Source organism: Lissotriton vulgaris, chromosome 4_1 (genome assembly GCF_964263255.1).
Source record: "Lissotriton vulgaris chromosome 4_1, aLisVul1.2, whole genome shotgun sequence".
Taxonomy (NCBI): domain Eukaryota; kingdom Metazoa; phylum Chordata; class Amphibia; order Caudata; family Salamandridae; genus Lissotriton; species Lissotriton vulgaris.
Genome location: NC_141691.1, coordinates 1,741,456,516 through 1,741,482,127, shown reverse-complemented (window position 1 = coordinate 1,741,482,127; position 25,612 = coordinate 1,741,456,516). Strand labels below are relative to the sequence as shown.

General features: G+C 45.3%; 1 protein-coding gene across 2 annotated transcripts in view; it reads left to right on the top strand.

The window, feature by feature from the left end:
* NIPAL2 (NIPA like domain containing 2) overlaps positions 1 to 25,612 on the top strand; it is a 590,087-nt gene that overhangs the window by 522,853 nt on the left and 41,622 nt on the right. For both annotated transcript variants that reach the window (XR_015309920.1, XM_086966045.1), the window contains exon 9: positions 4,280 to 4,343. Coding sequence is in view for 1 of the 2 variants with exons in the window: in XM_086966045.1 (XP_086822171.1) it covers positions 4,280 to 4,343 (64 nt within the window). In the remaining variant the exon portion in view is untranslated. The remainder of the gene's footprint in view (positions 1 to 4,279; positions 4,344 to 25,612) is intronic.

Here is a 25,612-nt window from a genome sequence, read left to right as displayed (position 1 = left end):
TATGCAAATTGCCACTCAGACCCCTTCCATTTTTCAACTTTTTTATCAAACATTATTGAATATTCTCAATGACGTCCTTCTCTTCATTATGTCGTGTTTTATCTAAATGTTGATATTCTTTTTGAAAAGTAGAAGAATCATATTCTCAGGGTTTTGCACTATGGTAGATTAAAAAGTTTTTTTAAAGAACTTTCTTCTCATGCAGCTGAACCACAAGACTTTAAATGCCCATGATGTCCTTCAAGGCATCCATCCTGTGATTGCATGGAATGCTGGGGTGAGGGTGTTCTAGGTATCTTGTTAGTCATGTATCCTGTGATTAAATTGAATGTCAGGGTGTGGGTATTCTAGGTGTCAGGTAAATGACTTATCCTGTGATGCCTTGGAATGTGAGGGTGTTCTAGGTATCCCATCAGTCCTCTCTCACAAGGTGCCGTGAGATTCTGGTGTGGGTGAGCTAGAGGTCCTGCCAGAATATGACACGTTATTTCGCATGCCATTACTTCGCATGCTATTACTACGCGGTTATTACTTAGCAATAACCGTTACTAATCAAGTTTTTAGTTAGCATACCATTACATTAAAAGTGTTACTGTATGCGAAGTAAAAAAACTTACCTAGTAATAAAAATGGTATGCAGAATAACGTGTCGTATTAAAAAAAGACATTTAATCCCTTTTTTCAAATGTTTAAAACACAACACTACAATAAATAATAAATAGAAATACACTACCCTACACATCTAAAACTCTAAAACACTACCAAATCACTAAAACACTACACTACCCTGCACTACTAAAACACCACTACACTACCCTAAACCCTAAATCACTACCCCCTGCACGAACATACACATTCCCCTACTCCCGTCCCTACACTCATTCACTATCCATCACAACCCCCTGACACTAAACTTAACACTATAACAGTAAACTACGCTACACTAACACCACAACACTACCCTAAACCCTAAAACACTACCCCCAGCATGACCTTGCCCCAAGCCCCAGTCCGGCCCCAACTCCCAAAAACTACCCTGCACGACCCACAACACTACCCTAAACCCTAAAACAGTATCCTACACTACACAAACTCCACAACACTACCCTAAAACAGTATCCTACACTACACAAACTCCACAAGACTACCCTAAACCCTAAAACACTACCCTGCCCCTAGCCACAGTCCCTTCACAGCCCCAACACTACCCTGCACGATCCTCAACACTACCCTAAACTCTGAAACACTACCCTACACTAACACCACAACACTACCCTAAATCCTAAAACACTACCCCAGCACGACACTGCCCCTTAGCCCACGTCCTGTCCCTACACTGAAACACTACCCTGCACGACATCCCGACACTATCCTAAACCCTAAAACACTACCCTACACTACACAAACTCCACAACACTACCCTAAAACACTACCCCAGCAAGACCCTGTCCCTACCCCCAGTCCTGTCCCTACTCCTAAACGCTACCCTTCATGACCCCTGATACTACCCTAAACCCAAATACTCTACACTACACAAACACAAGTACACTACCCTGCACGACCCTACACAGCCCTACACGACCCTACACATCCCATCTTACCTCTCTCTCCTTGTGGTTCCTCCAAGCGTGGTTCCTCTCTTCTCCCCCTTCCTGCTTTCTGTGTTGTGCTCCGGCTTCCTCCGTCCAGCACGTCGTTCTGACAAAACGGAAAAGCGCCCGCTTCCTCACAAAGAAGTGAAGTCATTACAACGCATGTGATGTAACAACTTGCGTAGTAAAGGCTACGGGTTGTTACATCGCATGCATTGTAACGCATGCAAAGTAATGGTACGCGGACTAATGTCCGCCTACTAATGGCTGCCAAAGGTCTTGCCAGCCATCCGGAGTCTCGAATCCTGCCAGTCCATTCTGTGATGCCATTGAATGCAGGGTTGAGGGTGTTGTAGGTGCCCAGTTCGTCATATGTACTGTTATCCTATTGGATGTCAGGGTGTGGGTGTTCTAGGTGTCCCATCCGCCATCTAGACACATACCTAACCTTCTTCTTAAGTCTACCAGGAGACCCGAACCTAAAATCATGTGAGGATGTGTATTTTAACTTTATTTTAGCCCCATCACCACAAATTTAGAAAACAAACTGGCTTTAAATTATAGGTATATATTGGCATATTTAAAAGGGCATTGCGCCACCGCAGTGACACTTTTTACGACGCACCGGTGGCACAATGCCCTGCTTCTTATTTACAATCCGGCACTAAGCCACTTTGCGTGGCTTAATGCCGCATTTTAAATATCATACCCTTTCATGGACTTTTCTGCATCCAAGGGGCATACATGGTTATGCAGCTTGTTCATACCTGAGTGCTGTAATAATCTGTGCCCTTAATATTTGTGATGTACAGAAATGGTCATCGCAAAGGGAGCATGAAAAATATGCAAGCAGCTGGCTATAGCAAAGTTAACCTACGCCTATCTGGCCAACCCTACCAAATCTAAAGAGTATTTTAAACTGACTAACTAGTTTCCAATAGAAATTGGACATTTGGGGGAAATTGTTTGCTTAATTGTACTGTTAGCAAGTATTCTGGCCTAGCGCATTCATACTGGTGCAATATATTCCGTTAGAGAGACACATTTTGTCACCGTTGCTCACAGACATCGGCAAGAACAATATTCAATTATTTAAACTGCCATATGGTCATTAAAACGTGCCTAAGGAGCTGTCTACCAATAATAAATATCTGTGGATTGCTAAATACATTAAGTTAGATATCAAACAATATTCTGGGAAATGTCTTCATGTCAGTGTTTACAAGAGAAAAAGATTAACAGGACATAAAAAAAATCTGATCTTCATGAGAAAAGTATCTTGTGCCTCCTCTCCTAGATTTCTGTATGGACCTTCTATTCACTGCTCCGCAACAGTGAGCAATACGGAGGGCAAGAATTAGTGGATATCTTTTGAGAATTGTTCATACATTTTTAAGCAAAGGCCTTCGGCTCATTGGGTTTTACTATTGCTCAAGAACTGAGTTGTTGTAAACTTTCTCGAAAGTATCGAGAGCTATCTACTCATCAGCCGCGTCATGCAATTCAGATGGTTATTATTGGCACTAGCATCGTTTGTCTCCCCTTTTTATAGCATTTGCATTATATACAGTTTTTTTTATGTGTTCATGCCTTTCTGCGAGGTCTTTCTTGTCTTTCATCAATGTGGAATCTTAAATCCATGTAATCTGAATAAATTCTCTAGGAATAATCACTTTCTATAGTTATTTTTTGACAGTGGTTTTCTGATACATACATCAAAAAACCTTCGGTAGATGAGACTGTTTGGAGTACTTGAGGAATCACTCAGGCATCTTGTCCTCAACTATGTGTTTTCACAGTTCTTCTTAAAGCATAAATGTACATGATTACCCCCTTTCAAATCAGCAACATTTCCAGACCAAATTTAATACCCTGCCTTTCTTAGAGTTTCTTCTTACATTTACTTTGTATGTGTTTCTCTGTGTACATTCCTTTTTACTTGACTGTTTGATATGTTATATATTTACAGAAATAGAAATGTTAAATCTCTCTATATATTGTATAGAAATGACTGCCCTGTTGCCTTCAAGATATTATGTGCTGCAACCAAGGGTTGGAACAGGCTAACTATTGAAGTATGAGAAGAGGCAGATGGTTCTTGCTCAAAGTGCAGACATTCATCCTGAAAACATCTTTATTTGATTGTCGGCACCGGCGCTCTTGTGCTCTAAATGCACTATATTTCATTGAGTGTGTGTTAGGCTGCACATACATGACAAACCAGGGAACTAGCAATCAATCAGTTGTGCTGATTGAATATACAGTGGTAGGTTTAAACTATCTTAAGGTTTGATTGCTGAACGGATCTACAGGTATTGCTCATTGAACACCACTGCTTAATAATTATTAATGCTTTTGAACATACTTTATCAAAATAGTCTATTAAGACAAAAAGTTAATGAAAGTATTAACCTGCACTTTGAAAACTGATGAACTTAGATGCATAGGGATGGCTCATGGCGTTTTCCAGGTTAGGAAATAAAAACATGAATTTTTCGGTAGACTCAAAAATGGCCTTGAAGAGTTTGCGCTATAGATCTGCCAGCAATGTGTCATTATAGTGGATTATACTTAGAAATGATTGCTTGGGGGCATAAAATGAGACCCCCCCACATTGGCTAGTATTTACAATTGATTAAAAATAGAGCAAATGTGTAAGTAACTTTGTCTCTGTCCACTGTTTTCAGGGGTCATATTTTATCAGGAATGTCGAGATGGTGCTCCCCTGAGTGTGTTCATGTTCCTTTTTGGGTAAGTGTTTACTATGAAATGTTATTAAAGAAAATATAATAAAACAAAAAGAATTTGCAATCTAAAATGTCTGTCCAATAAAATAACTTTACTGCGTTACATTTATTGTTAAGCACATTGGCATTTCAGAGAGCAGCATCTATGTTTTTATGATTCATTCTAGTCTGATGGCATGGAAGCCCAAGACACAGTTAGATTTCAGTTGGGGTTATGCAGGGCCACCTCAATGTGGTTTGGCACTCGAGTAGATGCCTTTTTTGTACCCACTACTTTTTGGGGGTTTATGAGTGATGCTCCACTCGATGTGTGTCACTTGCTAAGAAATGGCCCTGGGGTTATATTGCCTGTGTGTTATAATGTGCATTATTGCGCCGACCGCCATCTTCAGTCTAGACACTGTGACCTCCTCGTCATAAAACGTTTTATTTTACTGCACATAAAGGTAGCGGTTGAGGTCACAACATACTTTATTATTGTACAGAAGTGTATGCTACCTTGATATGTGTCCAAAAACCAGTAATATCAAAACCAAGCATGAGATCTTACAGTCATGGGGCGTCCCTTAGCTGGCCCGCTGGGTACCCTGGCTTGCTCTCTGCTACCCCTGGCACTTCCTTTGAGACCCCTGGCACTTCCATTGCGACCACTGGCACTTCCATTGCGACCACTGGCCTCAGAGGTGGCAAAGTCAGTCCCCAGAAAGAAGGTAACGGTCTCCCGATGAGCATTGCTTACGTTCTGCTGCTTCCACTGGGATCCACCTTTTTTTTAATAAGTAAATTCAACAGAGGAATGCCACTCTTTTGAATAAACAAAAAGTGTACTAAAAAGTATTGTCCAAAAACTTATCATGTTTCTTTATTATGAGTAGGTAAAAACGATTAAGACCATACCTTCACCTTTGTTCAATAAGAGAGATCAAGAATTCATAAATAAAAATGTTTCAACAGTCCTAGGAATACTGCAAGCCAATAATATTTTTTTATTTGTAGCACAATATTCTCCAGTAAAAAAAAAAAGAAATGTGTAATGTTTCCGTGGCATACCATGTCAGTATCCTAATACAGCTCTGTATGCAAAATAGACATGTATTTGTGTTAGTTCAATTTCAATTCAATAGATTTATATAGCGCTCTACATACCCAATGGGTCTCAAGGTTCTTGGGGAGGGTGGGGATTACTTGTCGAATATCCAGGTTTTAAGTTGCTTTCTGAATGCTAGGTGGTTCTGAGTGAGGCGAAGGTGAGTGGGAAGTGAGTTCCAGGTTTTAGCCGCCAGGTAGGAGAAGGATCTTCCTCCCATGGTGGTTTTGTTGATACGAGGTTCTGCAGCAAGGGCTTGGTTGGAGGAACGTAGCTGGCGGGAGGGGGTGTAGAAGGAAAGTCGTGTGTTGAGGCATTCGGGTCCAAGTTCGTAGAGTGCTTTGTGTGCGTGGGTTAGGAGACGGAATGTTATCCTCTTATTGACGGTGAGCCAGTGGAGGTTTTTCAGGTGATCAGAAATGTGGTCGTTACGCGGTATGTCTAGTATGAGTCTGGCTGATGCGTTCTGGATGCGTTGGAGTTTTTTCTGAATTTTTGCGGTGGTACCGGCGTATAGGGTGTTTCCGTAGTCCAGGCGACTTGTAACCAGTGCGTGGGTGACCGTTTTTCTAGTTTCGGTGGGGATCCAGCGAAATGTTTTTTTGAGCATGCGAAGAATGTTGAAGCAAGATGATGAAACGGCGTTGACTTGTCTGGTCATCGAGAGTGAGGAGTCCAGGATGATGCCAAGGTTCCGTGCGTGGTCCGTCAGGATGGGTGCTTTTCCAAGGGCCTCTGGCCACCAAGAGTCTGAATTCAGTTTTAGTCGGCTGTGCTTCATCCATTCGGCTACTTCTTTCATTCCTTCATGTAGGTTGGTTTTGGCGGTGTTAGGGTCTTTGGTGAGTGAGAGGATAAGTTGGGTGTCATCAGCGTAAGAGATGATGTTGAGGTTGTGTTGGCGTGCGATGGCCGCGAGGGGGCTCATGTAGACGTTGAAGAGGGTGGGACTGAGTGAGGATCCTTGAGGCACACCGCAAATGACTTCTGTGGCCTCTGATTTGAATGGTGGGAGGCGGACTGTCTGGGTTCCTCCTGCAAGGAACGAGGTGATCCATTCCAGTGCTTTTCCTTGTAATCCGATGTTTCTGAGGCGTTGTAGCTGGGTGCTATGACAGACTGTGTCGAAGGCTGCGGAGAGGTCGAGGAGGATGAGGGCGACTGTGTCTCCATTGTCCAGTAGAGTTCGAATGTCGTCAGTTGCTGCGATGAGTGCGGTCTCAGTGCTGTGTTTGGTTCGGAAGCCGGACTGTGAGGGGTCGAGGGATTTGTTGGTTTCGAGGAAGCTGTTTGTTGACAGCTTTCTCTATAACTTTGGCCGGGGAATGGAAGGAGCGAGATGGGGCGGTAGTTTTTGAGTTCGGTGGGGTCAGCTGTGGGTTTTTTCAGAAGGGCGCTGAGTTCGGCGTGTTTCCAGCTATCCGGGAAGGTGGCGTGGTTGAGGGAGCAGTTGATGACGTCTCGGAGGTGTGGTGCTATGATGGAATCTGCTTTGTTGAAGATGTGGTGAGGGCACGGGTCTGTGGGGGATCCTGAATGGGTGGAGTTCATCAGGCGAATAGTGTCCTCAGTGGAGAGTGTGTCCCATTCGTTAAGGATGTTCAAGGGGGTGAAGGTACGGCAGAAGGTAGGGTGGGTAGGTCTCCAGGTTGATTGTCGAAGCTGTTGTGGATGTCTGCGATTTTGTCGTGGAAGAACGAAGCTAGGGAGTCGCAAAGGGTTTGAGAGGGAGTGATGTCGTTGGAGTTGGCAGTGGGGTTGGTAAACTCTTTGACGATGTTGAATAATTCCTTGCTGTTGTGGGCGTTGTTGTCTAGTTGGTCTTTGAATGCGGCTTTCTTGGCAGTCCGGATCAGTTGGTGGTGTATGCGGGTGGCGTTTTTGAAGGCGTCCCTAGTGCTGGTGTTTGGGTCTTTTTTCCAGACCTTCTCAAGGGAGCGACAGAGTTTCTTGGATTTCTTGAGATCATCGTTGAACCAGGGGGCCTTTTTGTTGCCTAGTTTAATTTGACGTTTTTTCAGGGGGGCTAGGTTGTCGGCGCTGTTGGTTAGCCATTGGGTGAGGTTAATGGCTGCTTGGTTGGGGTTCGAAGAGTGGGCAGGGGGGTTTTGAAGAAGCGATGAGGAGATCTGGTCGATGGTGATTTTGTTCCAGTTTCTTCGCAGAGTAGGTTGGGGATGGATGTGTGTTGCGGTCTTATTGTAGATAAAGTGAACGCAGCTGTGGTCCGTCCAATGGAGAGCTGTGGTGTGACTGAAGGAGATATGTTTGCTGGAGGTGAAGATAGGGTCGAGTGTGTGACCAGCATGGTGAGTCGGGGTATTAACAAGTTGTTTGAGTCCGAGGTTGGCGAGATTGCCCAGAAGGGTGGAGGTGTTGATGTTGTTGCTTTTTTCCAGGTGAAAATTGAGGTCTCCCAATAGAATGTAGTCCTCGGATGGGAGGGCGTGTGGGGTGATAAAGTCTGTGATGTCTTCACTGAATTGTGCACGTGGTCCTGGTGGCCTGTAGAGGAGGGTGCCTCTGAGTGTGGTCTTGGGGTCGGTGTGGATCTGGAAGTGAAGGTGTTCGGCGCTAGAGAGGTTGGCGTCTGAGCTGGTTGAGATGCGGATGGAATTTTTGTGGACGATAGCGATGCCTCCTCCTGTTTGTTTGTTGCAGTCTTTGCGGATGATCTTGTAGCCTTCCGGGATGGCTATGGTGATGTCAGGAGCTGATGAGGCGTTCATCCATGTTTCTGTTAGGAAAGCGACGTCCGGAGAAATGGTGTCTAGAAGATTCCAAAGGTCGAATGCGTGTCTGTGGACCGAGCGGGTGTTGAGCAGGATGCATTTTAGGTGGTTGGTGTCAGGTCTCTGTTTGGTGTTGGTGGATGAGGAGTTGGTCTTGGTGCCGTCAAACTTGCAGGAGTTGCATGTGAAGGGTCCATGGGTTTGTCCAGGGGCGGCTTGGGCGCAGCTGGGGAGTCGACCGGGGTTGAGGGCTAAGAGGGTGGTGGCGGCGTATGTAATGCGGGTGGGGTGGCTGGTACGGGGGCCAGGGGGTATGGCGCTGGGCGCAGTCCAGGCGCGGACGGGCGTAGACGGGATTACCTTTGGCGCACCTTCGGCGCGCATGAGGCGCGGTCGCTGCGCGCAAATGCTTCTGTCATAAGTGGATAGTGGGAGGGGAGGGGCGAGGCAGGCTCAGCTGGGAGGCGAGAGCGTGTTGGAGGGACGGGCTTGGACGTCACAACAAGCAAATGGCTGCAACAATAACAACTTTACGCAGGGAGAGGTTGGGGCGAGCAGTGGGGCGCTATTACTAAAAGTTGATATACAAATAAAATTGCTGAGTGGTGGACGCTGTGAGGGGTCACCAAGCAGCGCTATGAGCAGAGCACTTGAAAAGTATAAAGCGGCGCTACGATTTTGAACACAGTGAAATTAAATAACAAAGCAGCAAGGCAGCGCTAAGGTCAGATCACGTTTAAAACACATGCGGCGCAATGATATAGTTGCAGGAGGAAAGCACAGAGCACAAGCAGCGTAGGAATAGCGCTACGATACCCAGGAGGACAGAGGGGAGCAACCGGCTCTGCACGAGTCAGGACGGTCACAGCTCTCGGAGGGGGTGGGGTCGATCTATTCTATCAGTGGGAGGCAGGCTCAGCTGGGAGGCGGGAGCGTGTTGGATGGACGGGCTTGGACGTCACAACAAGCAAATGGCTGCAACAATAACAACTTTACGCAGGGAGAGGTTCGGGCGAGCAGTGGGGCGCTATTACTAAAAGTTGATATGTAACTGCTGTTGTGTATTAACTGTGCACTAATGCGGCTCTTAACTTCAGGAGCAAAGGTTCTGTGATGCCATTTCCTATGATGTCACCGAAGTAAAGGATGTGTGATGTCATTTCTGCAAATTAAAAAAATTTGCACTTTTGTCTCTTGCTTCCCATTTACTTATCATCTGAAATTAACCCAGCACACACACAACATTTAAGGCACTATGTGGACAATGAGGACAGAATGTGTTTTAAAGAAAATTAATAATGTTGCAAATGTTTTTAAGAGCAGACAGTTGTCCCATAAACAATGCCTGCTCCTAAGACATTAACAAAGGAGACCCTTTGTTTGCGAATAGTTATCACCAATTTGGATTTGATGATAAAATATTAATATTTTATGACCAGATTTCAATTGCAAAACATTAATACAGAAGTTAAGAAATCAGTATTTTGAAAGGACGTCCGTTACACACCCCTTCCAAATACCCGTTCTGTATTTCATCTGAAACCCAAATTGCGATTCTGTAACATGTTACCGAATCGCAATTTCGGTTTTGTACATTTAAAAAAGCCATTTTGCAGCTGCAAATGCTGAAATGTCATCTGTGTGACTGTAAAATTGCTTTGTACATCAGGTCACTCTCACGCCACTGGTAATTAAAAACTGTCCTTTGCATGTGGTGTTCTCTAGTAGCCATAGGGCACAGGCCACCTCTGTTTGAATCCCAGCTCCCCCTCATGCAGTCTTACACATCCCTGTACCTTAGTTCCCCCATCTAATAAACCTGAGAGAACCTACAAGTGAATCTGTTTGCATTTGAGACAACTCACATTGCTATGTTAGCATTAACTGATGAAAATATTCGAATGGCTTATAGCCAAAAACACAGCACTGCTACAAATACACATCCCACTGCCATATATATGAGCAGCCGCGGTCAGTAGTGGATGTACCTGCAGGGTGGTGAGATGGGGAGGGGGAGGGGAGCGGGAGCGGCAGGGCCGGGGGATGGATTACGGAGCTTTACAGGTAAGTAAACATATAAATAAAACGAATTTCGTTGCATGCACTGCATCCCCAAATGCGATGCAGTGCGCGCAGCTACATTTGTTTTATTTATTTATATGTTTACTTACCCGTAATCCATACATTACTACTCCCCACCATGCCCCTCACCCTCCCCCTATTTTATTTCCACACGAGTCTGAACTGGAACAAATTCCCTGGTCAGTTGGTGGCTCTGCTCTGCAGCAGCCCAGAGAGCCAATTTAGGAGCCTATTGAAGAAAATATATTTCCATTATTGATGGAGTGCAGCAATCTGCCACTCCCCCAGCGCCATCAATTCTGTTTTACGGTTGAAGGCCTGGGCTTTGATACAACATGTTGAGAACACAGGAGATGAAACCAAATAACCTGATAAATTCTGCTTTTTACTCAAACACTCACAAAAATATGCATGTTGCTGTGCATCTGGGGATCAGTTATGAGAAGTGTGGGGAAACACAAAGTGTGGCTGAAAGAGATGTGAGTGGGGAACAGCACATGGGAAGAGAGCACTAAAACAGGTGAAGTCCTATGGAGTGCTCAAAGAAAAAGAAAAAAAAATGTTCCTTGTGGAGCTGTGGAAGGGTACAAGTCATCCAGTGAGAAGGTCGGTAAAGACTCTATGCTCCAGGTGAGAGAAAAACACAAGATGAGGAAGGAAAGCTATCGAATAATGAACAAGTAAGATTGACCAGAAAACCGACCAATGTTAAGCCATTGGCTGACCTAAAGCCCATTGTATGTTTTTTTCATTCTCCAAAATAGGTCTTTCAACAACAGATAGCTAAAAGCTGTCTCGTCATTGGCTCTCTCTTTGAGCTGGTCAGGGTACGTATCTGGGCTATCTTAAGGATCCAATATATATTTTGTAAAGGACATTTACTCTAATGATGTGCCAGTTAGCATCATATTATGAACAGGGGTTAGCCTTTGTAAAGTTGTTATTGTAGTAGCTTTTAAATTAGAGAACAAAAAACGTATAAATTGCAGAAATTGTCACAATCTCAGGTCAGCTAGGGTCATCAGCTCTCATTGACACTGTGCTATAGTAGACTCTACCCACCCCCATCCCTCCCCCTCATGAGCCCTGGGAAGGCATAACAGTGGGCCTCTGGTTTCCTTAACTGTTTTCATGCAGTCATTTGGCCAGTGGCCCTGCACCTCCAAATGAGGCAGAGAAGCAAAAATATCAATAGGTGGGTGCAGTGCACTTTTGGTGCACGAGGTGGGAGGAAGCTACAGGGTACGATCCCGGCTCCGGCATGACCCCTGCCTACAGTCAGCATCAAGGGAGCAGGGGCATCCAGCCCTGCCTCTGTCCAGGTCAACACAGGGCCCCAAAGCCTGGATCCAGGGACCCTTGGAATAGTGACCCTGTTTGACCTTCATTTCGGGTGGTGTTTGTTACACCCAAGAAGAGGTTGTACTGTAACAACATTTTTGTTCAGTAAATTTTATTGAATTTTGCCAAAACCATACAGACAATACAATACAGAGAGGGTAGAGGCTAATTGTTATGATCATATTTTGGATTTACCTTTTACAATTGCTTTAGCATCCTATCTGATGAGTAAGTAGACATTGTGGATCTAAATCCTGTTGAATAAAGGTCGTACATCTCCATTCATGTATCTGAAAGCTCTTAGCGGTGTGCCTCCGTTACAGATGTAAGTATATATCGCAAGTTTCTATCGACTCCATTACATAACCTCCCTCCTCACTGACAACTACGGAAAATAATGTAACGAAATGTAAAGTAAGCCACTTAAGGATGGTAAATAATAGAAGAAGAAGCATCAGTAGGAAAGAGAGATAGGTATAGGAAAGGAACGCTAACTCGGGGCCAAGGGTCGTCCACAACACATTTGAACTTTTGCAGGTTGTTACCTGCTTGTTCTTCCAATCTGGTTTCACGGGGGTTTAAACACCTTGGCTGCCTCATCCAGTGATTTCCACATCTTTCTGTGCTTTGGTTTCCAAGGGGAAAATGGTAGAGCGCTGTTATCCGCACCCCTCAAGAAGGTGAGCCACTCCTGCCAAATTTTGAATGAGATCATATTAACATTAGGTCAAGCAGAAAGCGGTCATCATCCCCTTTTAGATCCGCGTCCTGGAAACCAAATAAGATATACAAAAACTCTTTCACTGGGGTGCTGCTGAGAGTCAGGGATATATGATTAAGGACCTTATTTCAGAAGTTCTGTAATAGTGGATAGAAGAGGAGCATGTGTGGCAAATCACCTGTATGGGAGTTACAGTTCCAACATTGAGGTGATTGTATAAGTTTAAGTTTGTGTAGTTTAGCAGGTGTCCAATAGCTCCTATTTATTAACATGTACTTTGTTTGAGATAGAGTAGGTGAAATGTTATGTTTAAAGGGCATCATGTGGATTCATTCCCAATCCGGTTTAATATCTTTGCTATTTTGTTCAGACTCCCATTTCACCTCAATCGTTTTATGGGACGTACGAGGCTCAAGCAGCAGAGCTTTGTACATTTTTGAGACCATGTGGTTGGTACCACACAAGATATTCAATTTGGAAGGGAGTGATGGGGGTAAGAGATTTGTATTAATTTTAGCTATCTGTACCTTGAGTTTAAGAAATTTGTAAAAATCAAGATCTGTTAACCCTCTCTCATTTTTAAGGATATAAAATGGAATAGGTAGAGTGTTGTCGTAGAGATCCTTGATAAAATGAATGCCTTTCTGTGACCATTCTTCCCAGTAGATTGTTTTCCTGTCTATTCTTAATAAGGGATTATGCCAAATCGCCATTGTGTTTGAGGCACCCATTTTTGTAGTGGATATAGAGTCAAGACGGGACAGAGCTTTGCTCGTGTTGAGTATGATGTATTTGGAATGTTCTATCGAAGAGACCTGCATAGTCATTATAGCCTGAAGCAGGATCTCGTTGAGCAGATTAAGTTCTGAGTCTAGCGTCTGGGGTCTGTAATCAAAATGTTCCCTGAACCACATCGCCCCTAGTATACAAAGGTAGGCTGTTTGGTAAATCCTAAAATTAGGAAGTCCAATACCACCTTTTTTCTTGTCAACTTTTAGCTTCTTCATGCTAATTCGAGCTGTTTTCCCTTGCCACAGAAACTTACTGATAGATTTGTCTAATTTCTTGAGGAAGTTATCTGATAGTGTCATGGGTAACATACTGATGAGATAGTTTATGAGAGGTGTTATCATCATTTTTACAGTTTGTATTTTCCCCCACCATGTTAGGAATTTCGGTGACCATCCATCTAAGAGCTCTGTTATTAGCTCTGTTATTAGCATCTCTGATGTCTGTCAGGTCATGAACATCAGCGGGGCGCGCGTGTATAATGCGCCGCTGTAATAAATGACCCGGACACCACTTTCACTCTCTGCGTGGTCCGGACTAACTCCGGGACCACGCCTTCTTTATTTTATATCCTACGCGGCGTCGTACGACACCGCGTATGCGTACGCCTACGTACGTGACAAACTAGACTGCTAACAGGCAGTCTCCAAACATTACATTCCTTTCAACCTTTATTTGAACAAAAAGGATATTCATTCTTCAAACAGTCCAACACATCGTATCATCAATAAAAAGAACGATGGGCGGCCGTCCGGCCAGTTACCAGTCTCACAGTTCAGGAGTCCGCAGTCAGCCCACCGCGAAGTCCGCCAGCTGCGAAGATGGGGCTGGATTTCTTCTTAGCCCGTAGCCTGCCGCTTCCCCTCGAAACAGCACCCTCCTGGGGGTCTCGTGATGTGGGGGTGCGGCAGACTGGATCCCCAGAGGGGATTGACGACTGGCAGGTCTCGGCGTTTCCGAGACGAAGGGACTCTCTGCTGAGCTGTCACTCCTGGGACCCTCTTCACTTACAGGCGGGCTCCTGTACTCCTCTGGCCGGATTGGCGAGTCATGACCGGAGTCCTGGTTGCGGCGATCTTCTGTTGGACTGGCCACTTTCTTGAAGAATGAGACATTGCGTGTGACAGTCTCTCCTCCTCGCTGAGCAGTCACCATAGTACCAGTGCGGCGCGTAACTGTCCATGGATGTGGTTCAAATGGGAGCCTGAATTTACTTCCCGGATATCTGTCCTTCACGTAGACCTGGTCTCTCTCATTAATGGAAGGTTCTTTGGCCCTCCGTCGGAAACTGGCGTAGTTGTTTGACCTCCTCCAGTTGGCCAATGTCCTGCTTGAGCTTGCACGACTCGGAGTCCAGGTGTGGTGGCTCGGGATTGTGTCTCTGACTATTCGTCCCATTGCTGACGGGCCTGGGGCCGCTTCCGTAGTGCGATGTGGCGTGAGCCGGTACTCCCTGAGGAATGAGTAAATTGCCTTCTCCAACGGGGCTCCTTAAGCATGGGCTATCCGGATGACTTTGTTGAGAGTGCGCATAAACCTTTCGACCTGTCCGTTGGCTTGAGGCCATCGTGGCGTCACTTTCCGGTGCTGGATTCCCCACTCTGCAAGATAGTCTGCAAATTCTTGTCCCTGGAAGGGAGGCCCATTATCAGTCTTGACCCACTCGAAAATTCCGTGGGTGGCGATAGCCTTCTCGAATTTCACTATGACCTCTTTGGCTGCAAGCGTTGTCACGATTTCCACCTCCGGGTACTTTGTGAAATCATCCATTATGACGAGCATATGCCTCCCGTCCGGCAGATGACCGAAGTCTGCGCTCACACGTTCTCAGGACTTCAGGGGGTCGTTTTCGGTGATGACCGGGGGTGGGCAATCAGGTTGTCCTGCCGCTTGGCACCACTGGCATTCTTTGACAGTTCGTTCTATTCTGGTGTCCATGTCCGGAAACCACACCTTCGCGCGAAGTCTGCTTTTGGTTTTCACCATGCCTTGGTGCCCCTGGTGAGCAAGTTCTATGGCTTGTCGGGTTAGACCCGTTGGCATCACGATTCGGGGTCCCCGTAGTAGGCCCCCCTGGTGGTCCACCGATAGCTCTTCTCGTACTCTCAGTAGTGCTTCTAGGGTACTCTTTGCTTGTGGTGTCCTTTTATTCAGTGACGCTTGGAGCGCTTTCCACTCGTTGGTCTGTATGGCGTTCACCACTAGTTGGAGGATCTCATCGTTCTGGGTTGCTTCCAGGATCATGTCCATGCTCATGGGTAGCGGCCTTGACCTCTCTGTTACCGCCTTCACGTATTCCTCCGTTTCCTCTGCATCTTCTCTCTCCCCGTTGGTGGCTGCCCGGGGGTGTCTGGAGAGGTAATCCGCGGGGTTGGTTGCTCCCGGTTTGAACTCCAGGCGGTAATCGTATTCCTGTAGCTGCAGGATCCATTTTTCTATCCTGGGAGGGGGTTTTGAGACCGACCCTCGGAATAGGGGTATTAGCGGCTTGTGATCCGTGGAGACAGTGAACGGGTGTCCATATACGTATACGTGGAAGTGCCGGCAGGCCCAATGAATGGCAATTGCCTCCCTCTCGATCTGAGAGTATTGTTGCTCAGTTTCAGTTAGTGATCTGCTAGCGTAGGCAATGGGTGCCCAGTCTTCTTCGCCTTGGCACTGCGTCAGCACTGCTCCCAGGCCGTAGGGGCTGGCGTCGACGGCTATGTTGGTTGGCTTTGCTGGGTCAAAGTACAACAAAGTCTGTTCTGCAGACAGCGCGGCCTTGGTGTTGAGGAATGCCGCGCTCTGTTCATCGCCCCACTGCCAGGGGGTGGTCGACTTGGTGAGTTCTCTGAGGGGCCGGGTAAGATTGGACAGATCAGGGATGAATCTCCCACAGAAGTTTACCATCTCCAGAAAACTTCGCACTTTTGATATGTTCGTCGGGCTGGAGCTGCTTGCACATCCTTGACTTTGTCTGGATCCGGAGCGATCCCCTTGTCAGAAAATGTGTATCCAAAGAAACTGATCTTATTCTGGAGAAATTGACACTTCTCCCTGTGGAGCGTTAGGCCAGAGTCTTTGATTGTCTGCAACACACCCTTCATCCTCTGGTGGTGTTCCTCCACGGTGTTTGCGTATATGAGCAGGTCGTCACTGACGTTCAGCACTCCCGGGAGTCCGCTCAACACCTCTCTGATGGTGTTTTGGAAGACTTTGGCTGCGCTGGAAATGCCGAAGTTGAGGCGTTGATAGCGTCTGAGGCCTACTTGGGTAGAGAATGTTGTGATGTACCGGGAGTCCGGATGCAGAGGTAGCTGATGGTAGCCAGATCTGAGGTCCATCTTGGAAAACCATTTTGCCCCATTTAGTTCCCCCAGGATGTTGTCGATGGTGGGCGTCAAATGCCGCTCTCTCTTGACTGCCGCGTTGGGTAGGCGCTTGTCCACACATATGCGGACCTGCCCTGGCTGTTTGGGTTTGCGCGCTACCACAATCGGCGATACCCACGGGGTGGGTCCGCTGACTTTCTCGATGATGCCCTGTTTCTCGAGGGCCTCGAGTTCTTCCTCCACTTTCTTCCGGAGGTGGAACGCTATCCTCCTGTGTCTGAGGGCGACCGGCTGGATAGACGTGTCTATGTGGAGAGATACTTCTTTTCCTTATAGACATCCAATGCCTCGAAATGTGTCTTCAAACTCCTCGAGAATTGCGTCTAGCTCATCCTCCAGCACTGCCATTGCATAGAGGAACAGGTGGAGTTCTTCCGCCGCCCGTCCACTGAGGAGCATGCCGCTGCCTTCTTTAGTCACGTAGACGGTTGTGGGGACCTTCCGGTCTTGATGTCGTAGTTCCGTTTGGAAGCACCCGATCAGCGGGATTGGGGTTTTCTGTCCGTAGGCGAAAACGCGGATTCTCGCTGTCTTCAAGACTGGTTTGTCTCTCAGTTGGTTGTACACATCTGCTGCCATGAGTTCTATCGAGGCTCCTGTGTCAATGGTGGCCCTCACCTCTTGGTTGTTTAATCTTATTCGGCACTTTGGGAGCCGCCTCTTCTTCCTCAGTGGCTGGTTGATAGCAAATACGTAGTGAACTGGATAGTCGCTGGAGTCATCGTCCATATCTTCGCTATCCGGGTTTTCCCCAATGGCATGGGCCGCCTGCGGTTTTTTGTTTGGAGGATCTGCAAACTGATGCAAAGTGATTCATCCGTCCACAAGCGCCACATTTTCTCTCGCGCGCTAGACAGTCTTGGGCGCGGTGGGGCACGCCTCCGCAGCATCCGCACTCTTTTCGCCGGTCTTGCGGCTTCCTTCCCCCAAGCTGTCGTTGCTTCGGCCGGACAACATTCACTTGCTCCGCCACGTTGACTTGTTCGGCCTTCACCGGTCTATGGAGTGCCGCTTCCATGTGTGACGCTCTCGCCTGCGACAACTCTTTGGAGCGGCCAAGTTTCAAGATGTCCGCTAACGGTTTTCCATCCTCCTGGAGGATCTTGACTCGCAAATTGGAGGAATAGCATCCTTGAATCATTTGGCCACGTATCTCTTCTTGCTCGTTCCTGAAACCACAGGTGCTGGCGAGTTCTTTCAGCCTACCGTGAAATGTGTCTAGGGACTCTTCTGCCTCCTGTTGCGCCTGCCGGAAGATGAATCATTCATAATCTTTGCTGGCCATGGGCTCGAAGTGTGCGTTTAGCGCATTGAGGAGTGTGACGTAGGTATGTGGCGTAGCCTCGACCAGGGTCTTGTAGATTTTGTGGATGTCCTTTCCCCCTAGATGAAGAAGAAGCGCTCTGCGCCGTTCCCTCGCCGTTCCAGCGCCCTCGAAATAGAATTGCAATCGCTCTGTTCAGTCCTTCCAGTGTGGCGCTAGGGAAGCCGGAGCACCGTCGACTACAAAGGGCTCGATGGGGGGAATGTCCGCCATTTTGAGATCAATCTTGTGGCACGCAGGGGACTGTCGTGAATAGAGGCGGATCGCTAACGCTGCATGCGCTGGGAAATGACACCCACCTCAGGTGATGCGCCGGTAGGTGGCCACTCAGCATACGTGTAGCGCAGCCGGCGAAGAGCAGGTGCACTCCCAGTGATGGGGGGTACTCATTGACAAAGTTCACAGGCCTCGGGGGCTCCACCGGCGTGTGCAAACTGCTGGCGCCTTTACTTCCCCCACTGCCGGCCAGACAAAACACATGCCCCCGGGGCACACACTGCCAGCAGCAGCCTTCGCCGAGGCAGCGCGCGTAAGGGCCACTCGCATCACAGGCCGCCGACTGCCGAGGCCGGGACAGGGGGCTCGGCCTAGTCGACCTCATCCGGGATTGCAGACGGAGCGGCCGACCGAGCACAGCGCGAGGCTCGTTTACTCCCTCGCCGCCATTGTCAGGTCATGAACATCAGCAGGGCGCGCGTGTATAATGCGCCGCTGTAATAAATGACCCGGACACCACTTTCACTCTCTGCGTAGTCCGGACTAACTCCGGGACCACGCCTTCTTTATTTTATATCCTACGTGGCGTCCGTACGACACCGCGTATGCGTACGCCTACGTACGCGACAAACTAGACTGCTAACAGGCAGTCTCCAAACATTACAATGTCCTTACGTATTGCTGAGATTTCTACTTGCATAGAATTAGTATTTTCTTTTGTCGATTTGGCTAGATCATGTACTTCAGCTAATTTCAACAGGATACCTTAACAACATTAAAGCAATAATGTTTCAAGTGTTTTCTATACTTTCGGCTCTGTGGAAAACAGCACACACTGGGTTTTTTTGGGTTGTGAATTTTAAGTTACGTCCCCCACCGGACCATGAGGGCTGCGGGGCTCTATATTGCAGCTCTGATTTAGCTGACTGTCCCTTGATGTAATGAATAGTAAGACATACATTAAAACAAGTGCGATATACATTTGTTAATGCTTATTGGCAAAAAACTGGAATAAAGCAAAACTCAAACATACAATCAAGCTCGAGTTTGAAAAGGAGGAAAGGAAAAGTTACTCATTAAGTTGTAGACAGTCTTGGGGAGGCACAATATGAAAATAAAGCACACCGTTAAATGTGGTACTGATAGTCTTTTGTTGGAATATATATTGACTTCTGTAAACTGAAGATGAACTGAATCGGAAAACGTTAATGAAGCGAGAGGAGGCAGATATAAGGCTTATGAATGAATGTGACTGGAGGAGGCAAATATAGCAGTCAGGCAGTCGATAAGCTTGCAGTGGCAGTTAAACTGAACCCCATACACAGAATTTACAACACACCCCAAATCTTTGGAAAATGGGGAAGATTGCATTCCTGGACTGTTAAAGATGCAGACAGGGATTAGAAATGTTACGCATGTTCCATAGTCCTGTCTAATGATCCAAAAATACTAGTCCAGAAACATATGCATCCTATCTGAGGAGCTACACATCCCTATTGGCATGCCACTGAAGCTTGCCAATAATGGGGGAGGAGGGATACACTCTTGAGGCAGGAACAATAATCAGGGTGAGTTGTTTGGTGGCAAAATCAGAGAAGCACTGCCTGCTGTCAAGTGCCCACTGATGAAGGGATGGCTGGGAGGAATGTATATATGTGCAATGATGGAAACGTAGTGTACTAGGCACGTGGCTGCCACCACAAGCAAAACAAAATACGGGCCTCCCAGATCTCTCATTTGGAGTACAGAAGTAAAATGGATGTGAGTTGCACTCAGACACTCCCAAGACAGGGAAAAGTACATACGTTCACAGTTATGGAGACTTAGTGGCAACTGCAAATTATTTGTGTTGTGTGGCTGATATGATGTTAATGGGAAGTTTTGTTGTCTAAAGATAAAATCAATAAAGAAACATTAAAAAGGATTAACAGAGTTTTACTCTTCATGAATGAAACGAATATTCTGGAGCAACTCCTCAGGATGAAGTCTCTTGTCAGGACCTACCTGGCCACTTAAAATTCAGTGTGGAATAGGGGCCGAGTTAGAGCGGACATTTGGAACACTAAACTAATCATTGAAGTTTAGAGTGTTTGAGATAACTTCAATGCAAGAATAGCCATCAAGCTAGATGCACTTTTTTTCTTTGTGCGGATGATTTTTCTATAATTGATATCCTGGTTCAAAGAATGTGCTTGTAGATGCTGTTTGATTGTTATCTTGAGTTATTATATACTAATTCCATCTCAAAGTGTTATTGGAATAGTTCAGTCTAACACAAAGTCAAGATGGCTCAAGGACAGCTTAATCCAAAGGAATTACAACAAATTCATCTAAAGACTTCTCTAGTTCAACAAAATGAATTTTATTTCAGCCAACAAGTTATTTTTGTTGCAGCTAAGAAATTACAGTTGGATGCTACGGAAATGTATTAGGTCTCAATAATTTCTGGTCAAAGAGGAATTACAACTACTTTAGATTTAGTTTTGCAATTATTTTGGTGGCCAATCAGTCATTCTGATTATCAACAATATGTTTGTGTTTGTCTTTTTTGTGCCCAGCATAAGTCCTTCTATTTTAATGCTAGCCAAAAGGCTTACATTCTCAGCCTTTTGGATACTTGCAGTTTGTACCAATGGCTCCTGAAACTTGGCATGTGATTTCTGCAGATTTTATAACAGATATTCCACATTTCACAGGAAACTGTGTGATAATGGTGGTAGAAGACACCTTTTCAAAGATGGCCCATTTCTCCTTTGTCTAAATTACCAACATTTGAAGAAATATCTCAATATTTTTAACTGATATTTCATGTCTTCGTGGATTGTCTCATACTATCATTTCTGATATTTATATATATACCTTTTATGTTTTTAGAGAGCTTTGTGCATAGTTTTCGGAGTCGAAGAGTCAAATAGGCAATGAGAAGTAATTAATCGAAGTTTGGTGCAGCACCTGTAATATGACCTAGAGTGCCAGCAAGTCTCACGTTTATTCATATGCAAGGATTTCACCTAAGAGGTTTTCCATCTTCTCCTTAAATTGACCCTTGCTTCCAGCAGCTAATTAATATTTGAACTAGTTACAGAAATATTGACACTGTCCAAATGAAGGAATATGCTGATAAATCAGGATCAAATTCAGCTCCTTTTGCTCCTGGACAACAAGTTTTGGTGACTTCTTGTCAGGAAATACTAGACAGATGCCCTACGTAGTTCCTTGATGGAAGATTGGCGCTTGACGGTTGGGGTTCAAAGGTATCGTACGGTCACAGCAGAATTACCAGGTGTTAGTGACAGGGGCCCAGTAAGAAGATTACTGCCATTAGTACATGGGGCATGATGAGAGGATTACCAGCACTTAGTTTTTTTCAGTGGAATGATGATCAGCCCGATAGGCACGCTGATGTCTTTTCACTGAAACCGAAACTGAAATTAGCTAAGGGGCTTGTTTCAGTTTCACTGTCTATGTGCTTGAGGGGCTATCTCAGCTCCACCTCTCCCATCTGTCTATGTGTGGTGCGAGAGTTGTGATGTGATGGAGTGGGGTGTATGTGAATGGTTAAAAATACCTGCCTAGTGAGTTTTGTCAACAGACAGAAGTTGTTAGGTACACCTATACTCATTGTCATTTAGGCACCCTACCATCTCTACCCCGGTTTTAATTCTACCACCTAGGGGCAAGAATAAAGTATTTAAAACTCACTAGGCAGGTATTTATTTTAAAAGACCATTTACTTGTTAATGAGGCTTTTGTTGTATTTTCACCCCTTCTTAGAGCCACTCTGCCAATGGCTGGAAGAATTAGCCGCCCCCCCCCCCCCGAAATGTTTTTCAGCCCCCCTCCCCCGAAATTTGGCTCTAGTTGCTTTCCTGCCCCTACCCCTCTTTTATAAAAAAAATTATAATAATGGCTAGTGGGCTTTCTGTCGAAAGACTGCGGCTAATTTATTTGGGGAGTGGGGGCATTGGCATGCCCATTCTGGACAGCCCCCACCCCTCCGTATACAAAAATGAAATAAATCCCTGGTGCTCACTGTGCTGTCTGCCCCCTGAGGTGGGAACAGATTGGGGCATCTGCCCCCCAGCGGAGTGGAAAGACTGAATATTGCCATTGGAAGGGGAGCAAAAGCTCTTGCCCAAGGGACCGCTACCCCCTTCCTGGTGCCTAGTGGGTGGATTCCTGATTGGTTATCGCCCTCCTGTGGCGATCCACAAGCAAGGATCCACTATGGAGGGGTACCATTGGAAAAGAGAGATTCTCTCCTTTCCAACAATACCTCTCCCATCTATCTACATGCTCAGTGGAGCTGAGATAGCCCCTCAAGCACATAGACAGTGAAACTGAAACAAGCCCCTCAGCTAATTTTAGTTTCGGTTTCAGTGAAAAGACATCAGCGTGCCTATCGGGCTGATCATCATTCCACTGAAAAAAACTAAGTGCTGGTAATCCTCTCATCATGCCCCATGTACTAATGGCAGTAATCTTCTTACTGGGCCCCTGTCACTAACACCTGGTAATTCTGCTGTGACCGTACGATACCTTTGAACCCCAACCGTCAAGCGCCAATCTTCCATCAAGGAACTATGTAGGGCATCTGTCTAGTATTTCCTGACAAGAAGTCACCAAAACTTGTTGTCCAGGAGCAAAAGGAGCTGAATTTGATCCTGATTTATCAGCATATTCCTTCATTTGGACAGTGTCAATATTTCTGTAACTAGTTCAAATATTAATTAGCTGCTGGAAGCAAGGGTCAATTTAAGTAGAAGATGGAAAACCTCTTAGGTGAAATCCTTGCATATGAATAAGCGTGAGACTTAATGGCACTATAGGTCATATTACAGGTGCTGCACCAAACTTCGATTAATTACTTCTCATTGCCTATTTGACTCTTCGACTCTGAAAACTATGCACAAAGCTCTCTAAAAACATAAAAGGTATATATATAAATATCAGAAATAATAGTATGAGACAATCCACGAAGACATGAAATATCAGTTAAAAATATTGAGATATTTCTTCAAATGTTGGTAATTTAGACAAAGGAGAAATGGGCCATCTTTGAAAAGGTGTCTTCTACCACCATTATCACACAGTTTCCTGTGAAATGTGGAATATCTGTTATAAAATCTGCAGAAATCACATGCCAAGTTTCAGGAGCCATTGGTACAAACTGCAAGTATCCAAAAGGCTGAGAATGTAAGCCTTTTGGCTAGCATTAAAATAGAAGGACTTATGCTGGGCACAAAAAAGACAAACACAAACATATTGTTGATAATCAGAATGACTGATTGGCCACCAAAATAATTGCAAAACTAAATCTAAAGTAGTTTTAATTCCTCTTTGACCAGAAATTATTGAGACCTAATATATTTCCGTAGCATCCAACTGTAATTTCTTAGCTGCAACAAAAATAACTTGTTGGCTGAAATAAAATTCATTTTGTTGAACTAGAGAAGTCTTTAGATGAATTTGTTGTAATTCCTTTGGATTAAGCTGTCCTTGAGCCATCTTGACTTTGTGTTAGACTGAACTATTCCAATAACACTTTGAGATGGAATTAGTATATAATAACTTAAGATAACAATCAAACAGCATCTACAAGCACATTCTTTGAACCAGGATATCAATTATAGAAAAATCACCCGCACAAAGAAAAAAAGTGCATCTAGCTTGATGGCTATTCTTGCATTGAAGTTATCTCAAACACTCTAAACTAATCATTGAAGTTTAGTGTTCCAAAGATGTCTCCTTTCAGTACATGACAACTTCATGTCTAAGAGTTTTCTTTCAGAAACTAAGTAGCTCCATTGAAACGTTGACAATACATGAAATATATGAAAAAGCATGTTCTTGTCCATCCTATTCTTCCTCTTGAAACATAACTATTCCAGCATCTCTTTCAGAGGCATCCATTTACGCAATAACCATCTTTGAAGCATTAGGATGACTCACATTGGTGCTTGTGTAAACTTGTATGTGTGCTCTGAAAGCTATTTCAGCTTGATGGTCCTTTCAAAAGCCTATTTTCATATTTTATTTTTTCGAAACGATGTATTTTCACTAGTTAGCTATCTAAAGGTTTTAATGAATTGATGATAACATTTTGTAATTCAAAGGAAACTTTGTAAACATTAGTAGGTAAAGACTACTCCAGAATAGTTGAAACCTTGTGATCCTTGGAAACGCTAGAGGCATTCAGTCTAAATCCAATGTACTTAACTTCTTCCCGAAGATGGCACAATTAAACAATTTTCCAAAATCTTCTGTAAAGAAGACTTTAGGCTCTCTTACTCTTTTGCAGTTAAGGAATAAATTAATCCAGGAGGAACAATAGTGCTGGATTTAGTTGTTTTGGTACAATCATATTCTATTTGAGGGGAAAGTGATAACACATTAGGCTTAGCAAAAACTGGAGAAAAAGCATGGTACTGCAGTGTCACTGAAAAAGGTTTAGCCACTGCTAAATTGGACGTGGAGTGCTTTGTGATGTCACTCAACGATCATGACGAAATTGTGATGACAGAGATAAATATATATTTTGTTTTTAAACAATTCTTTATTGTCAAGCGGCACATATATTGCAGGGCCTTGTACCCCAGGGACAACCACGGAATCAAAAGCAATTATCCTTGACTTTGACATTTTACAAAACAGTATAAAAAAATCCATCTCCCCTTCCCTCCCCCGATCGCACCATACACCAACTCCAGTCAGAGCCGTTCCAATGTTTGAATAGGAAATACCCACCAGGGTTCCATCGTCCATCCCTCTCTCTGAAACCTCCCCTATGAACCCCATCCTACATACGCGTGTCCCTCTCCGACTGGACCGGATCCAGGAGCAATCCCCTATACTCTGCCCACCTTTTCCATATTTTAAAATGTTTGAGGGGGCACCCCCTGGCAATAAAAATGGGTTTCTCTAGGCCCATGCAGAAGTCCAGGCCATTCTTCCAGGCAGATAGTGAGGGGAGCACCGTTGCCTTCCACACCCTTGTTATGTCTTTTTTGGCTAATGTAGAACCCAACAGCAACAAGTGGCGTTTGCAGACATTGCTGCCTATCCCTTCCATAACATGTAAGAGCGCCAGCTTCGGCGAGCGGGGAAGATCACAGCCAAGCAACCTCTGATAGGCAATTGAAAGCCCACCTCCAGAAATGATCTAAATAGAGACACTGCCAAACCGTATGTATTAACGTACCCTCTTCTCACTCACACCGAAGACACAGGCAATTAACCCCGCACTCCCTAGGTGTTTAATAAATCCTATGCAGGTACTTAAATTGGACCAGGCGCACCGCTATGGCCGCTCCTCGTGGGGCAGCCAGAGCCTCCACCCAATCCTCTTCCTCAAAGGGGCCTAGATCTCCCTCCCAATCCTCCCAGAGTTTTTGGAGCTTGGAAGAGCAGTGAATACCAAAGGGTTTGATATATTCTCGAGATCTTACGATCCAGTAGTTCACCCATTAAAACTTTGGCTTCCGGAGGACTAAACTCAGCCAAAGATTCCAATCCCCCCAAACTAGGTAGAAGAGCATGATGAAATTGCAGGTACCTGTAGAACTGGGTCGTCGGCATATGAAATTCCGCTTGAAGGTCCTGGAAGG